At 38.6% G+C, this 18,732-nt stretch overlaps 1 protein-coding gene across 2 annotated transcripts in view; it reads left to right on the top strand.

Annotated features, from left to right (window-relative positions):
- Window positions 1-18,732, top strand: part of polr3a (polymerase (RNA) III (DNA directed) polypeptide A) — a 39,213-nt gene that overhangs the window by 12,825 nt on the left and 7,656 nt on the right. For both annotated transcript variants that reach the window (XM_079659456.1, XM_079659457.1), the window contains exons 17-21: window positions 3,232-3,343; window positions 7,143-7,261; window positions 7,734-7,871; window positions 8,699-8,869; window positions 17,671-17,784. In XM_079659456.1, coding sequence (XP_079515582.1) covers window positions 3,232-3,343; window positions 7,143-7,261; window positions 7,734-7,871; window positions 8,699-8,869; window positions 17,671-17,784 — 654 coding nt within the window. The remainder of the gene's footprint in view (window positions 1-3,231; window positions 3,344-7,142; window positions 7,262-7,733; window positions 7,872-8,698; window positions 8,870-17,670; window positions 17,785-18,732) is intronic.

The following is an 18,732-nucleotide window of genomic DNA, read 5'->3' on the forward strand; positions in this document are numbered from 1 at the left end:
AGCCCAATTCACACTTCTTCTTTGGATAAGAGACGACCGCGCTCTTTCGGGACCCATGTCAACACATTTTGGACATCAGCTCGCTATCTTAACCCTCCGGTATCACTGTGGACGTTTTTGTCCATATGGGTCATTTTTCACTTTTCATTTTGCAATAACTTTGGTTATGTTTGTGCAAATGGCCAGATTTTTTGTAAAAAGGCTATTTTCTCGATCTATTTTGGAATTCCAATTTCAATTTTTCAAATTGGTCTTTAATTCACTGTGTAACCAATCAACTACGCTTATTGACCATTCGAGACAAAAATGTCCACTGCAAAAGACTTTGATAAAGACATTATATTAAAAGGTTTTTAATTTTCTTCCGCTCTAATAGAAAATACCGAGAATGTATTTTAACCCTTTAAATGCCATTTGGAATACATGAAACCTGGCTCTTTTTTTTTTTTTTTACAACAGTCTTCGTTATGTCAAAGATTAGCAACAAAATGGATTTCTTTGCATTATTAGTTTTTGCACAAAATCAGATTAAACAAAAAACTCACACATTAGTCATTCGGGACAAAAATGTCCACTTCCAAAAACTGCTCTAAAAGGACAACAGATTAATATTTTTTTTAACTTTTTGGGGTTAAATCTTTCAATCAACTTCAGTCCTGATCAAAAATACCAAATGTTAACTTATGTTCAGGATTTTAACCGTTTAACTGCCAGTTTGAAAAGATGATTTTATGTTTTCTCTGAAAAACATGAACAAAAAGGCAGTTATTTTCCATATAATAAATGTTGGGGGGGGGTTGGCTTTTTTTTTATCACAGTCTTGGATATGTCAAAGATTAGCAACAACATTGATTTTGGTTGATAATTAGTTTTTGCACAAAATCAGATTAAACCAAAAAAGTCACACATTAGTCATTCAGGACCAAAATGTTTTCTATGAAAAACATGCACAAAAAGGCAGTTATTTTCCATATAATAAATGTTGGGGGGGTGTAAAAAAGTGTTTTATCTTTGTGCTGACTCCTTTCAAGCACAGTTCAGGCAGATCCACACCAGATTCTCCTTCTCAGGGTGTTTCTGTTTCAGAGGATGAGTCCTGCAGCTGAAGTTACGGGCTGCATGAGACCTCTTGTCCCACAGAGAAGCTCCTCTTCATCTTGTTGCGTATCACAGGAATGAAATGACCATCCAGCCAAACTACACATATTTGAAGCTTTGGCATTGCAGCCAGGTGTTTTTATTTACTTGAAGGAGTGAATGTATCACTGTGTATGTCTGTTTGCTAAAGAGACATTATCAAAGGACTTTGAAGTTCCAAACAATTCAAAACATCGAGGTCAAGCTGGGTCAAGATCATACATCTGTTTACCTCTAAGACACATGAAACAGCACAAATGAAAAACAAAACGCCATGAGAGCACACTTAGTCCTGTCTCATTCTCACACACAATCACTCACACACAGGTTTAATGTTTAATATGTACGAGTGTGTATGAGTTTGGGAATGAGGGAGTAGGGTTGGGAACCGAAACTCGGTTCCAGATGAGAACCGATAAGAAAATGCCGGGTACCCATATGAAATACACAATTTTGGTTCTGCTTAACAGTTCCTAAACGCGGTAGACCCTGTATTCCACCGGGTCCGTCTGCGCCGCGGGTCCGTCTGCGCCGTGTATATTTTTGTATTTGTAAAAATGTCAGTTAAAGCTTAAAAGCATAAAGATATTTTTGTTATCTAAACGTTTGACCTCTTTCTTTTACAATTTTGGAATCGAAATGGGGAATCGATAAGAACCGAAATCGATAAGCAGAACCGGAATCGATACATTTCAAACGATACCCATCCCTATGACGGAGTGAGAGAAAAAGAGAGAGAGAGAGAGAGAGAGAGAGAGAGAGAGAGAGAGAGAAAGAAAGATATGAGGCGAAAACTGTGACTTGCTGTAAACCAAATCTACTGTATATTGTTGTACACACACACACACACACACACACACACACACACACACACACACACACAATGTGTGTGTAAGGAGTCAGCACAAAGATAATACACTTTTTTACACCCCCCCAACATTTATTTTATGGAAAGTAACTGCCTTTTTGTGCATGTTTTCTCATAGAAAACGCGAATTCATGTTTCAAGCTGGCAGTTAAAGGTTTCAAATCCTGAAAATAATTTGGTATTTTGAATCAGGACTGAAGTTGATTGAAAGATTTAACCCCAAAAAGTTTTTAAAAATATTAATCCGTTGTCCTTTTAGAGCAGTTTTTGGAAGTGGACATTTTTGTCCTGAATGACTAATGTGTGAGTTTTTTGTTTAATCTGATTTTGTGCAAAAACTAATAATGCAAACAAATCAATTTTGTGGCTAATCTTTCACATATCGAAGACTGTGATTTAAAAAAAAAAAAAAAAAAAAAAAAAGGGCCAGTCCCCAGATATGTATTTTATGGAAAATAGCTCATTTTCTCTGTTTTCATCATGGAAAAAAACAGCGGTTTCATGTATTCAAAATGGCATTTAAAGGGTTAAAATTCTGAAAATGATTACATTCTTGGTATTTTCTTTTGAGGTGGAAGTTGCTTTAAAGATTGAACCCAAAAAAGTTGTGAAAAAAACCTTTTAATATAAAGTTTTTATCAAAGTCTTTTGCAGTGGACATTTTTGTCTCTAATGACTAATTTGCGTATTCCAATCGAATGATACCGGAGGGTCTATTATATTATCTATTATACATCATATCATTGATTTGATTGCCATTTATCGTTAAAAAAATGCCTCCCCTGCTTGTCAACACTTCTGACTTTCCTCTTCTCTCCCCTGCTATCTTTTAAATAACATTTACAAAATGTTATGTATTTCACTGTATGAACACTGAATAAACACTTTCCTAAAAAGAAACAGGTGCTATGACACTGATAATACAAAATAAATAAACTTGTTCATTAAAACATCGGTTCGACCTTGTCTACTTGCCAATGGAAAATGCTTTAATGTCTGAAGGCCGACCCTTGATCAACCCAAACACTGATGCTTTCAATAACAGACATGAAAAGACAGGAAGTATCTGTCTGAAGGGAAACATTTGTAGAGTCTGTTCTAAAGGCTCCAATCATAATTCACAACACAGTTTTTTGTCTGTTAGTTGATCTTAATTTATGAAGGCTTGATAAAAGTTTTAGTTTTTCAGCCAACAAAGGTGATTAATTGCGTGTCCTTCTCGATAGGCTCTCATTTTGAAAGAGCTGTCCGTCATCAGAGACCGAGCGGGCGCCGCCTGTCTCAGGGAGCTCGACAAGAGCAACAGCCCTCTGGTCATGGCTCTCTGCGGCTCCAAAGGTAAGCTGACTACAAAGGAAACTCTTGTTTCAAGTACTTTGATTAAGAAGAAGCATACAAGTGTAAGCAATAGTACAGACTTATTTGGGGTGGAAATCATGCTTCTCTTTTTCAACATAGACAAGACAAACAGAACAGCCAACAAGAAATAATAAAGAAAAAACATGACAGGAATACCATACTTAATGACATACATTGTCTGGCAGTGGCTCAGTCAGTAGGGGCTTGGACTGTGAGCCGTAGGGTCGCCGGTTCAAATCCTCGACCAGACCTAAATATGGAGTGTGGACTGCTACTTGGAGAGGTCCCAGTTCACCTCCTGCCCTGCCGTGGTGCCCTTGAGCAAGACACCGGACATCCCCCTTCCCCCCTCTCTCCCATTGCTCCCCATGCGCTGTGCAATAGCTGCCCACTGCTCCTAGTACTAGACTCCTGGTACTAGGATGGGTTAAAAACAGAGAACACATTTCACTGTGTGCTCTGCATGTGTGACCATTAAAGAGGGTTTAATCCCTCCGATTCTATTCCATACATAGAATAGAATTCTGGGAAAGAACATACAAAATAGTATATATAATAAAATAAATAAACTTAAAGGGTGCCAATGAGCCCAGATTAACCCCCCCACCCTTCCCCCCCCCCCCGAGCAGTGTCACCCAAGCCATTAAAAAAACGATTGTTTGTGTAATGCATCTCAGCCGACCGTCCCCCTTATTAATGACACCATTGGACCCCACATCCTTTCAAATTCCCCCAATCTATCTTTTAGGACTCTTCGGATCAAATTATTTCAGTATCAGTCAATCAATCAATCAATCAATCAATCAATCAATCAATCAATCAATGTTTATTTATATATCACAAATGTTACATTTGTCCCAGTGGTCTTCACAGTTTGTACAGAATATCAGCATGACAATACGACACCCTCTGTCTTTTAGGGCTGTACCCGAGTATTTGTTCGTTGGAGTACTATTCGGGTTTAAATTTCGTTGTTCGTTTTTTTTCCCGTGTTTTTTTTCAAATTTAATTTATTGAAATCTCCAATATCAACGTAAGAGCTTGTGCCTGTAAGAGTGTTATTGTTAACTTTCTCCGTCTTTATATGTAGATATGACTTTTCTCCGTTAATCTTTCCAATGCAAAACAACTTCCTGTCAACTGCGCTAACTTTCCTTCAAAATAAAAGCATGTCCATAAATAGGAAGCCAAGCCAAATTACACTTAAAGAGCAACTTCCAGGTTAAAGACACCTGTGAATAAATGTTTAGGAAAATTATGAATACACTAGATTTTCAAAAAAATATACAGAAATATACACTACAGTGACATCTGGCGTTGTTTTTGTAAGAAATGTTCACTTCCGAATAAAAAAGCCTCGGCACGTGAACTCCCGCGTGTGACGTAACATGGGGGAAACAAGGGGGAGAGCGGCCGGTGTAACGTATTAATAAACATGGATCCCAATGCTAGTTTCGACACAGAAGACACAGAAGAAGTTGAACATGAATATTCAAATGCATATGACGGACCACAACCTTATAATTATGAGCCTGCTAGGCGTCCAAGAGACCAGGAGCAGTCAAGGATTAGAAGAAATAACGGCCATCGGAGAGAAATTGAGCTGTGGTGTGAGGAGAACCAGTGGAGAACTGGGCAGCTATCTTGGTGAGGGACTGGCGTTAGCTACAGAATGTTAATGTTAATGTGCTAACGTCACATCACAACATTGTGAAGTTAGCTATCATATATCAGGCTATAACTAAAGTAGCATTGATAATATAGTAACGTTACTGGCAGGACTGTTGATACTGATCCATAACAGAAACTATTGCGCAAGTATCAGCCGTATCTCGCGTTACCTAATGCAACTCCACACTACGGTGCTGTGTACCGGAGGGGAGACGCGAGATACGGCTGATACTTGACGATCTGGCGGAGAGAAGTTGTGGAGCCTCCGTTGATATGCCGTTGTAAATGGCTTGATGGAAAGCAGGTGTGTAGTCGGGGAGGGTGCACAGCTGATTGCAGCAGGTGAGTGGAGGTTGAGCCGGGAGCCAGGAGTGACAGCCACCACGCACACACAAACAACACAGACAGGGGGAAACAAACAAACACAAAGGAGACGGCTGGAGCAGTACAGCCACCACAGCGCTACCTAATGCAACTCCACACTACGTCTTACGGTGCCGTGTACCGGAGGGGAGAGAGAGCAGCGAAAGGGGGTGGGTGGGAGAGAGAGATGTAATACGGTTTTCTGATAAAGCTATGGAGAGTATGTGCTGCAGGGAGGTGGATGCACAACGCACCCAGGAACGAACGCTAGCTCCGGTCCTTTTCCCCTGAGGAAAACTGTGGACTCGATGTCCTGACAGGCTGGTATTTGTGCAACCTGCACAAACGCAATACTGCACCATGATTACAAATGGTGAAATACAATGTAAAACTACCGAAAAATACCAGCTCACTAAAACACAACCACTCAACTCAACGCAACTACTAACTATACCCGCGGTCAGAGAGCGGAGATGTTTACCCTTTGTGATGTAATATGACACGTTTCACGTATGACCTTAAAAAAAAGCAGTTTTTAAGAGCAGAGCTCAAAATTGCTCCTTTCCCTCTGAATTCCTGCCCTTATGTCTCGTAACACATCAAATCCTACATTCACTTTTTTAATTGTAATTTCAAGCAAGTTTAAGCATACATTTAGGGGGAAAAAACAACCTGCAAGATGCTCTTTAAGACATATACAACTGCAACGAAAGTAACAAACACAATGCGATATCCTTTTAAATTTCAAAGAACACAAATTGGGTTACATTAACAAATAACTATAAAACAACAATACTGTAGAATAACAAAATGAATGCCGTGAATACACCGAAATACACGTGTTGAAGTGGTTCGCGCGGGCCGAATATTCGCTGCTGATTACTACCGAATATCCGGAGCCCGAAAAATGGTATTCCGGACAGCCCTACTGTCCTTAGACCCTCACATCGTACAAGGCAAAACTTCCAGAGAAAACCCCACAGTTTAAAGGGGAGCATGGGAGAAACCTCAGGGAGAGCAACAGAGGAGGGATCCCTCTCCCAGGACGGACAGACTTGCAATAGATGCCGTGTGTAAATCAAAAAGATAATACATTTACAACATAGGTAGACCAAACCTGAAGAAGAAAGCTTTCTTCAGTCAATGAAGAAAGGAAACTCTTAACCTGTCAAAGCCTTGTTTCTCTAAAAACAAACTCCCGGAAGAATAATGCTCAGCCACTTAATAATGTAAACACTGAATATATTTGGGGAAATATCCACAGGGAGGTTTATCCAAAACATTTTTAGTGAGTAGTGGGTATTAGAATATTAAAACAAGTCTTTATTCAGATGACTGTGTCCTTTATGTAAGATTCAAAGTAATGAGCTGCAATGAAATATCTATCCCTTTAGCTGTGGCTAAGGGAAAACAACAGTGTAGAGTTAAAGAGCTCTTCATCAGGGAAAACTGTTTTCTATTAAAGGCCAAACAGTGTGTCCTTTGCTGTAGTCTATTCACAAGCGAGCGCATTATTCTCCTACATGTTCCAATCCTGTGATTTAAACATAGAAGTGACCCATAAAGGGTGCCAAGAGGCCCTTGAAAACTGCGGTAAACATGTGCATTGTCAACAAATGCAGTAGTCTTTTGTTCAAGTAGATGCATAACTAGGAATATCTGCCTGTGTTCTGTTACTCTTATTTAGGTTATTGCTCATTTGTTTGTGTTCTATATGTAACATTTCCTCTCTGTATACGTTCAGGGTCTTTCATTAATATCTCTCAGATGATTGCCTGTGTGGGCCAGCAGGCCATAAGTGGCTCTCGAGTCCCTGACGGTTTTGAGAATCGCTCCCTGCCTCACTTTGAAAAGCACTCCAAAGTAAGATCCAATTTCTTTATTTAAATGACTGTGCTGTTTGATACTCAAAGGTGTTATACGTTGTATTCTGAATTATTCTGCCGTTATATACACAATGGTTTCTTTTTTTCTTTGAATGAATGGCTGTTATTTGAGGCTTTGTTATGTGTTTTTTCCATTGAATTATTAATATTCTGAAATGTGATTTCAACAATAGGGGGCCTCTTCCAGCTCTCACACAGGCTTTGAAGGGCCTTGACATTGATTTTCTTTGGTGGTTTGTCATTATATATTCACAGCCACTGATTGGCTTAATCAAAAATCCTCAGTGCACTGACAGTAATCATTGTTTTGCCTCTATCTATACTTTTTGTTTCTCTATAATTTAGAAGAGGAAAAACAAAATTGATGGAAACTGGATAGCATAAATAACAACTGTAGATACACTTACCATTTTCTGGAATATTAAGGCTTCACAATCATTTCTCCACAGCTGCCTGCTGCTAAAGGCTTTGTGGCCGACAGCTTTTACTCCGGCCTGACCCCCACAGAGTTTTTCTTTCACACCATGGCTGGGCGAGAGGGTCTGGTGGACACTGCTGTGAAAACTGCAGAGACCGGATATATGCAGGTAACGCCTGATGATTTATTTCCAATTAAATCCTGCACCTATTCACAAATGATTCTTTGAATAGAAGAAATGTCTTGCAAAAACGTATTACAAGCTTATGTATGGGGGCGGTACATAGTGGGGCGTAATTCACTTCTCCAACATATATTCATAACTGTTATATGTGTTGTGATGCAAGTACATTTGTAAAAAGAAAAAGGGTTCTTGACAATTAAAATGAGTCGTTGTGCTGGAACTTATGGTTGTATTCATCTTACATTACCATGGTAATATTTTCTTACCATTTAGTCTGTAGTATTGGAAAGTAGTAAAAATAGAGGAAAATGGCGATCACAAGATGCACAAGCTGACTTCAGGGTCTTAAATAAAACACAAATGTGAAAGGGGCCACTTGTAGTGTTGAGCCAAGAGAGCATTAATTGGCTCTAAACATACGTTTTGTTCCTCACTCCGATCATAACCATTTTACCAATGTTGGTCTAAATTAAAAAAGGAAAGACCTCCAAAGAATAATGGTCTTATCCAGCTGTCCAAAAGCCAAAGATATTACATTTAAAATAAATCAAAAAACACTGAAAAAGCAGCACACCTGGGAGCTGGAGTTTGTGAACATTTTGCATTTCTGCATTATAATGAGAACTTTTTGTCATTCATTGAATCCAGGTTTGTCTCCAAACATGCAAATAAGATAACAGTCGGAATGCTTGAACACTTTTAGAAGAAGTTTGCATCTCATTTATTTTCCCACATTTATCTGAAATGTAATTTAATGTCTCTGGGATATGTCACCATGATTTCTTTTTGTGTTCCTGCCTGTGTTTGGACAGAGGCGTCTGGTGAAGTCCCTGGAGGATCTGTGCTCACAGTACGACCTGACAGTACGCAGCTCCACCGGCGACATCATCCAGTTTATTTATGGCGGCGATGGTCTCGACCCAACCGACATGGAGGGGAAAGACGAGCCGCTGGAGTTTCAGAGAGTCCTAGACAACATACGGGTGAGCTTTCCTCGCTCGACTTGGCATTTTCATCTCTTTCATCTGCTGTTTCTTATCTTCCTCCACGTCTGATGCGTCCCTGCCTCCCTGCACACACACCCCCACAAACTGTACACAAACACATGTGCAGACCCATACATTTTTTATCAAATAACCTTCACCTAAATCCCTGTTCATGGTGCAGACATAAAACGCTAACAATGGTCCTTCATTCATTTTTCGTTTGGTGTCATATGTCTGTATCTCAAGCTCATGGTCTATGAATGTGCTCTGCAAACCACTTCACTTTGAATGATTAGTCTGTTTTATTTGTAATAAAACATAAAAGTCTATGGGGCTTCTCAAAACCAGAAGGTCATGGTTGGAGTCTATATGAGGTACTGTAGAAGCCAAATTTCCTTTAATTATGCTAAGCCAATCTGCCCAGCTGCTGTGAGGCTAAAAAGAAGAGCATGAACTTAACAAAAAGAAGAACATGGATCTGGTGGAGTAGGTCCTGGGTTTATAAGATGTATATATTTTAAGAGAAAATCAATAGATTTCCTTTTTTATCTGATTGCTTTTCTCTCAAGGATTGTGTGCTTTAGTGTTGCCTGAGCTAAGTTCAACCTCACACATACTAAACAGACACAGAAAAGACAGATCAGTCATCAGGCCTGTATGACAATAATAGAGAAACCCAAGCTATCTGTCTAATAGCACTGGTTCAATAAGGGAAGCCTTTTAAATGTGAGTAACACTAATATACTGTATACCGATGCTCTGGGAGAAAAACACCAGTGGGATATTCTCCCACTGCGAGAAGCCTACTGCTAACTTTAAGAGGCAGCTCATTAGCGGATAATCTCCTCTGTGAAAACATTCTCATGTTTCTTTTTTTTACTGAAAAACCTTTCATCATTTCAGACCCCAGGCAACACAAATAGCCAGGTTCTTTAAACGATTATATCATTAAATAAACTCCTGGGCTTCACAGCATACTATTACAAACTTTGTTATAAATGTTTTATGGAGCTGTTTGGGTTTCTTTACATCAGTAAAAGTTTTAAACAAGGCAGTATAAAACCCATACGTTCAATTATCAACAGAAAGCTGTTGTGTGTCTTAAAGTGAACACCCATTTATATGTAAGAACTTGGCCTTTTATAACTGTATTCAGGAAAAGTTACTGTAGTTCCCTTGTGTTTCTGTGTGATTTGCAGTCAGCAATCAGTGTCAAAAGACACCTGTGTTTACCGCAGTGAGAGGTAATGAATGGCAAGATTATGTTTGCAAGAGAAGATTGATCGAGATGATGAGCTCTGAAGGAAAGCCATCTGCTGCATGTCATTTTGTTATTGACAAGCCATTTCTATACGGAGCATACTTCAGACTAGGGTTGCGGAAAGTTTCCGGTAAATACAACTGGGAAGTTAAGCTGGGGAATTTTGGAAATATTAAACGCAAAATTAAACAAAAAACATGACATTTCAACAGATTTTTTTATTTTTTTTTTTAAAGTAGAACAGAACAAGTTTTAATTATTTTATTGAACAATTATTTGTTTCATTGAAGAACGTAAACAGGAATGTTGAGTTAAATATTACTCATCTGTGCATGTGATGGAGGAATGGCCAGTGCCCGTAGGGGGTGTGGTCTCAATAGCCATGGAGTAAGCAGTGTGCTATGGCATGGATATTCAATTGTACTTGAATGGCACCGGTTTGTTTTAGTCAAGATTATACTAAAATATACTTTCCCCAACTATATTTAAGTTCCCTATGAAGAGCCAACCTTCAATTTTGAAAATTCCCAGTTTATTCCAGGGTTCCCGCGGGGTCTTAAAAAGTCTTACATTTGATAATCTGAATTTAAGGCCTTAAAAAGGTCTTAAATATGACCAAATAAATAAGAAAGGTCTGAAATATGATTTAGAAGGTCTTACAAATGATTGGATTTGAAAGGTACGTCTTTGTTGCGATCGCGTCTAAATCTGTTTTGGGGAAAATGTCCGGGCTGCAAAGTAACCAGTGCGGTAATAGCCTTTCAGTTCCCCCCAACAATTTGTATTGAAATAAATCAACATGGAACCAGTAATCATTAAAGAGCAACTTCCAGGTTAAAGACACCTGTGAATAAATGTGTAGGAAAATGATGAATACACTCGATTTAAAAAAAATAGGGAGAGATGTAATACGGTTTCCTGATAAAGCTGTGGAGAGTATGTGCTCAACACAACCGCTCAACTCAACGCAACTACTAACTATACCCGCGGTCAGAGAGCGGAGATGTTTACTCTTTGTGATGTAATATGACGCGTTTGACGTATGACCTTAAAAAAAAAGCCGTTTTTAAGAGCAGAGCTCAAAATTGCTCCTTTCCCTCAGAATTCCTGCCCTTATGTCTCGTAAAACATATCAAATCCTACATTCACTTTTTTAATTGTAATTTTCAAGCAAGTTTAAGCATAAATGTAGAAAAAAAACAACCTGCAAGATGCTCTTTAACTTTGTTTCCCCTGGCCCCTTATTGGAGAACACCCAGCTAGTAACCTAGCAACCAAGCTTCAGCTAGCGGCAGTCAGAAACTCAGGTATCTTCAAATCTACTTACAAATGAATATGGGGAAGTGTCAGTTCAACCGTATTTGGTTGGAAAACATCGAATTTAGTGCTTGGCAAAAATTATGGCAAAAATCATAATCACGATTATTTTTGGTCAATAATTGATATCACGATTATTAAATATGATTATTCATTGACTTTGAAAACATAAATGTATTGAACTTTAAAACATAATGTGTATAATTTGAACAGTATCTTTTGAACTGTTAATTACCCTGAACGTATAATTCAACTGAAAAACCAATACAAAAATGTATTAAATAAATGATACATTTAAATAAATAATATCAAAATAATAAATACCAATAAACAAGATCAACAAATATTTTGGAGGGCACTTCCACAAGCTACTAAACATATATAAATATGATAAATAAAAATAAATTAGACTAAAATGAATTAGATCAAATATGTTCTAGTGCACTGCCACAACCTAGCAAAGCTAAATAATAGTTTTTTTCGATTATGTTGTTTCCTAATTGTGGCAGGCCAAAATTAAAATAAGATGAATTGCTCAGCCCTGACACATATACACACCTTTTGGCTAACACAGTTCTGTACTGTTATGCTGTTACGTTCAGTCATTGTTCTTATTTTGAACATGAATACATTTACTTTGTAAGTAATTTTTTACGTATTTCTTCTTTTATTGCAATTTTCCTTCATACTTTCTTGCCATGAAATAGGTCTTAAATTATATTCAAAGTGGTCTTAAAAAGGTCTTAAAAAGTCTTAAATTTGAGTTGGCGATACCTGCAGGAACCCTGTTATTCCCATAAATTCCCGTTTATTCCCGTTAATTCCCATGGAAAGTTTCCATCTTTGAAAATTCCTGGAATTTTGCAACCCTACTTCTGACACAATGCTACTTGTGTTGTACAATAAAATAATAATAAATGAGTGTGTATAGGCCTGTTACGATAATTAATTTTGTTGGATGATACATTTTCCCGGAAATTATTGCAATAAACGATAATATTGTCGACACCGTTGTAAGACCATTTTAGACCACTGACATAATGATAATATATAATAATAATTCAAGTACATCCTTTCAAACAGAACTTTGTATTCAACATTCAACATTGCAAATGAAATGTGAAATAATATAAATTATATATAATAAATAAAACAAATACATTTAATTATAACAAATTCATTAAAATCACACACAACCAACACAATCAATTAAATAGACTCAGGCTGGAAAACAGAGCTCTCTCTCATAAATAAATAGATAAATAAATATGAGCACACATTGTGTCAAGCAAAAAAAACCTCCTTAAAACAACAGTCAAGTGTACAGTACACTGTCCATACAAAGACCCAGATGCCTCAACAGGCCATATCCAAATCTGTTTTTCAAAGATTTCGAGCAAGGAACACCAACATGTTTGCATTGTCGGGCAAATGCATCTTTGATTGCAAACTGTAGGGAAGGTGGGGGCTCTCCATCTCCAGCTGCCGTGTTTGCTCCCAGCTGGGAAAACGGAATGGGGTCGTTGTTTTTCAGTGGTCGTATTGCTAGCTTTTGTTGCTACCTTCTTAAAACAAATGCGACACACCGCACGGCTCATTCAAGTCCGTAGGTTCGCCTAGTTGATTTGGCTTAAATCCAAAATATTCCCACACCGGAGATGTGGTATTAGGTTTTGCAACCACTTCCATTTAACTTCGAATTCCCCTCGAGTAAGTCACACGTTGTCTCCTGCTTGTCTCTATATTGTTCATTTGGCTGCTGCACGCGGAGTGTCCTGACCTGGCTGTGTCATGGGCTGTGTGTGAGTCCCGCCCCTCACAGCGCACCGGGCCGGCAGCCACAGCGCTCCTGGCTAAAATGCTGGTCACATCCTTATGTAAACAAACACGCATGTAAAGGGCAATTTATCGAGCTCAGTAAAGTTATCAAGTCCATCTTTATTTATCGTACGATAAGTCAATTTATCGATTATCGCGACAGGCCTAAGTGTGTATGCATTTCTGTCTGTCCTCCATCTGTCTATAATGTATCCATTTATAGTAGGGCAGTTACCATCCATCTATCCTTGATGACATGTAACAACCCAGTCTCACGGAATTTCGTGTTATAGTCACGAAATACATTCAATCTATTGATTCGTGTTCACCCACACAATTTTCCAATTGTTTTCGTGTCACCCAGAACAATTTTAAAAGCAACGTATTTCTATTGGTAGTATGTTTCGTGCCTGCACCACGTCTTTTTGTCCGGTTCGGGTCTTGGAAGACCGGAAGCTGTGTGGTTCATAAAAACATTTTCTTACTCAATATCAAGCCACGATTATTGTTTTTATTTTAAATTGTATAATGTCGGACTTCTTTTGCCGTCTGTGAGGAAAAGAAATTGGGCCTCAGAATACTGAAAAAATTCCTTCTAATTTGTTATTATTTGTTGCAGGCACGAAACATACTACCAATAGAAATAGATTGCTTTTAAAATCGTTCTGTGTGACACGAAAAAAATGAGAAAATCGCGTCAGTAGATTACATTTCATGATTAGTGAGACTGGGTTGCATGTACAGTAATGGTACAAGCACTTGTAGCCAGTGGCATTTTTATATGTACAAAAGTGGAGGGGCACAAAAAACGTAGATGTCTATATATAAGCTTCTGCAGTGACGTGCAGTGAGGTTCATGGCTGGTGAGGCACTGGCTCTGACTCTTCAGGTTTACAAATATTATATTTTGACCTAAATCAAAATATAATATTATTTTCAAAAGCTTTTTTAGTCTGATGCTTCAATTAATTTTAAACAGACAGTTCAACAAAAGGATACCCAAAAAATGTAATTTAAACATTGAATTGTTCTCTCTTAGTAAGATCCCATTTTCAATAAAATTGTGGTCTTACCTTGACTTGAAGATGAAGTCCATTTGCCTATCCTTCTGGACAAAAATCTCTATTACTTTTTTGTGAAAGTCCTCCTTATCTTCTTGTAGTTTCAAAAGTCTATCATAAATCTAATCGATAGATTTATGATTAAAAAATGATAAAAGTAGGGTAGACATGTGGATATTATCCGGCTGAACAAAACTTGAATTTATCTAAGAGGTACGTTTCCCACAGATCTTATTTCGAGCTATTTTCTAAAATCCTGTGGAGAAATCTCATTGCTTTTTTGTCGACGGAACCCATGCGCAGCTTACTTCCGGGTTTTAGGAGCGTCACTGCAGCTCTCTCGTCTGCTCTTCACACACCAGACTTTTCGCGGCACACGTACTTACAGCCAATCAGCTCTGAATTATGGCCATTATTTTTTTGCCGCACACATTAAATAGGAAAATACTCGCAGTGTAGTTTTTACAGTCACCGTTCACTTAGACATTGAGAGGGAGGGGCATGATCGGGTTTTGTCCCACATGGCTCTAAACAGCTCAATAGGCACACACTGTAGACACTAATTAGAAGAACACAGACTAAAACAGCAATGTACAGACGAATCAGATGAATAAACATGATCTCCAAATATATTTTATATATATATATATATATGAATGCTGTCAAAATTATTGCGTTAACGGTGGTAATTAATTTTTGGAATTAATTGCGTTAAAATATTTAACGCATTTAACGCATGCGCAGAATGGCCCGCCCCATACATCCCACCAGTGGCAGCGCCAGGGTATGGCTGGGATAGGCTACAGCCATACCAATAAATGGCTTAGCCCCACCATGAAAAATGATGTTAAAGTAAGCAAAATAAAGTCTGCCAACTCGCGCCGTGTAAATTGTACAGACAGCAGTTAGTAAGATTGATTTCAGTAGCCACTTGTCTGAAAATACCGAAGACTAGAAACGGTTTTGAAAACTTTTGGTACGAAGTGATCGTCTTCTCAATAGAACATCTTTGATAATGTCCTCTGGCCAATCAGAATCAAGATAACGGCGTGGTGTTGTTGCAGGAAGTCCCGACGGAGAATACTTTTGCTGTAGTACATTCTATATACATCGATACAACATTACGTGTTGATAGAAATCAACACGTAAAGAAATAAGACCCCAAGGTTTGATGATTGATAGGTGTGTGGGCTGTCTTTCATTTTGACACACAGAACAATGTTATAATAAACATACATATACTGTATGTTAAATGGATAAATCCGCCTTCTTTCATTTATCTTTCCATTCCCACAACAATATACATAAAGAAATTGAATATTTTGGACATAGTTCGAATGGTGATTAATCATGATTAATTCATTTTTAAGCTGTAATTAATCTGAATACAAATTTTAATCGTTTGACAGCCCGAATATATATACAGTGGGGCAAAAAAGTATTTAGTCAGCCACCAATTGTGCAAGTTCTCCCACTTAAAAAGATGAGAGGCCTGTCATTTTCATCCTAGGTATACCTCAACTATGAGAGACAAAAGGAGAAAAGAAAATCACATTGTCTGATTTTTTAAGAATTTATTTGCAAATGATGGTGGAAAATAAGTATTTGGTCAATAACAAAAGTTCATCTCAATACTTTGTTATATACCCTTTGTTGGCAATGACAGAGGTCAAACGTTTTCTGTAAGTCTTCACAAGGTTTTCACACTGTTGCTGGTATTTTGGCCCATTCCTCCATGCAGATCTCCTCTAGAGCAGTGATGTTTTGGGGCTGTCGCTGGGCAACACAGACTTTCAACTCCCTCCAAAGATTTTCTATGGGGTTGAGATCTGGAGAATGGCTGGGCCACTCCAGGACCTTGAAATGCTTCTTACGAAGCCACTCCTTCGTTGCCCGGGCGGTGTGTTTGGGATCATTGTCATGCTGAAAGACCCAGCCACGTTTCATCTTCAATGCCCTTGCTGATGGAAGGAGGTTGTCACTCAAAATCTCACGATACATGGCCCCATTCATTCTTTCCTTTACACGGATCAGTCGTCCTGGTCCCTTTGCAGAAAAACAGCCCCAAACCATGATGTTTCCACCCCCATGTTTCACAGTAGGTATGGTGTTCTTTGGATGCAACTCAGCATTCTTTCTCCTCCAAACACGTCTAGTTGAGTTTTTACCAAAAAGTTCTATATTGGTTTCATCTGACCATATGACATTCTCCCAATCCTCTTCTGGATCATCTAAATGCTCTCTAGCAAACTTCAGACGGGCCTGGACATGTACTGGCTTAAGCAGGGGGACACGTCTGGCACTGCAGGATTTGAGTCCCTGGCGGCGTAGTGTGTTACTGATGGTACCCTTTGTTACTTTGGTCCCAGCTCTCTGCAGGTCATTGACTAGGTCCCCCTGTGTGGTTCTGGGATTTTTGCTCACCGTTCTTGTGATCACTTTGACCCCACGGGGTGAGATCTTGCGTTGAGCCCCAGATCGAGGGAGATTATCAGTGGTCTTGTATGTCTTCCATTTTCTAATAATTGCTCCCACAGTTGATTTCTTCACACCAAGCTGCTTACCTATTGCAGATTCAGTCTTCCCAGCCTGGTGCAGGTCTACAATTTAGTTTCTGGTGTCCTTTGACAGCTCTTTGGTCTTGGCCATAGTGGAGTTTGGAGTGTGACTGTTTGAGGTTGTGGACAGGTGTCTTTTATACTGATAACGAGTTCAAACAGGTGCCATTAATACAGTTAACAAGTGGAGGACAGAGGAGGCTCTTAAAGAAGAAGTTACAGGTCTGTCAGAGCCAGAAATCGTGTTTGTTTGTAGGTGACCAAATACTTATTTTCCACCATAATTTGCTAATAAATTATTTAAAAATCAGACAATGTGATTTTTTTGATTTTTTTTCTTCTCATAGTTGAGCTATACCTAGGATGAAAATTACAGGCCTCTTTCATCTTTTTAAGTGGGAGAACTTGCACAATTGGTGGCTGACTAAATACTTTTTTGCCCCACTGTATATAGATTTTTTTTTTGGTAATCATTATTTTTAATACTTTCTGCTGACACTAGGTGGGGCTGTCCCTGTACCTGCCCCTAATGACCAGTCGCCACTGCTTGTAGCCCTATATACATTTTTAAAGAAAACAGCTCCAGTGAATTGAGATCATAATGATTATTTGAAGATGTAATCAGAACTACTGCAACTCGTAACACACTCTCATAACCAAGAGATTGTGCTGGGAGTCAGAGTGGTCTCAGATGCTTCAAGAGCTGTTAACCCTCGAGTGGGGAAGCTATCAGGAACTGTTGAGTGCATTTCCCTCCTAACGACCCCCTTCTGTTCCCCTAAGGCGATCTATGCGTGTCCAAAGGAGCCCGCGCTCAGTCAGAACGAGCTGGTCCTCACAGCTGACGCCATCATGAAGAGAACCGACTTCCTGTGCTGCAGAGACGTCTTCCTGGAGGTAACCTCAAAGTTCTATTTTTCTTTTATATTTCTGAAAAGCACTTAGAAGTGCTCTAAACTTTAGGATTCGGTTCACCTTCACTCCCATCGTGGATAAGCGGTTAATTGGACACACAGCTTGCCAAATGAAAGTAGCTAAACTCCCAAGGTAAAGTGGTTCCCTTCTTAGAAGTGTGGAGTAACAGGAACATTAGAAACACAAAGCACTCTTTGTTAGAGCTCGTAGCTTATTTCATTGATAAACAATCTCACAAATGTTTATTTCAGCAATGTTAATATTCTAAGCTTACGACTTCATGAGGAAATGCATAACATTTTCAAAAAGGGTGAGAAAGTTAAGAAATTCAATCAAAGATTTGCATCTGCATCAACAATTCTCCAAGGTTTTTTGGTTTTTCCGTTTAGTGATTACAAACCATCTATTCTAAGTGAAGGCTTTTGACAGACCCACTTAAAAATGGACAAGGCCGAGAAGATTTCCTCCTTAGAGAAGATAATGACGAATACCTTTTGCACAATGTGCTTCCTCCAGAGCAGAGCCACTCATAAAGTAAAAGGAGATTTAACATGTTGAACTTTCAGTGTATAGGATTTAAGGATAAAGCTGTGATGTTATGCTTTTAAATTCACAAGGATTGATCAATCTTGCTTGCTGTTTTAGAACATATTTTAATAATATAGCATTTCCTGTTCCTTGATAAACATGCCATGCAAAAGAAGACCTTCCTGCTGCAGGAAGCACAACAATTATTTCAGCAAATACAACACAAGGATACTTAAGGAATTGACAATAAAGAATCATTGTTGTTGTCCACCTTTTTTTAAGGGCACAGGATGTCGGGTGTATCCTAACAGTGAAGCAGCCTTCAACTCATGTCCTTTTTAGTTTTTTTTTTGTATATTTCTTTTCTGAAGTGATTACTGGATTAAGCACAAGTTTCATCAT

The sequence above is a fragment of the Notothenia rossii genome (genome assembly GCF_949606895.1).
Source record: "Notothenia rossii genome assembly, chromosome: 11".
NCBI classification, from domain to species: Eukaryota; Metazoa; Chordata; class Actinopteri; order Perciformes; family Nototheniidae; genus Notothenia; species Notothenia rossii.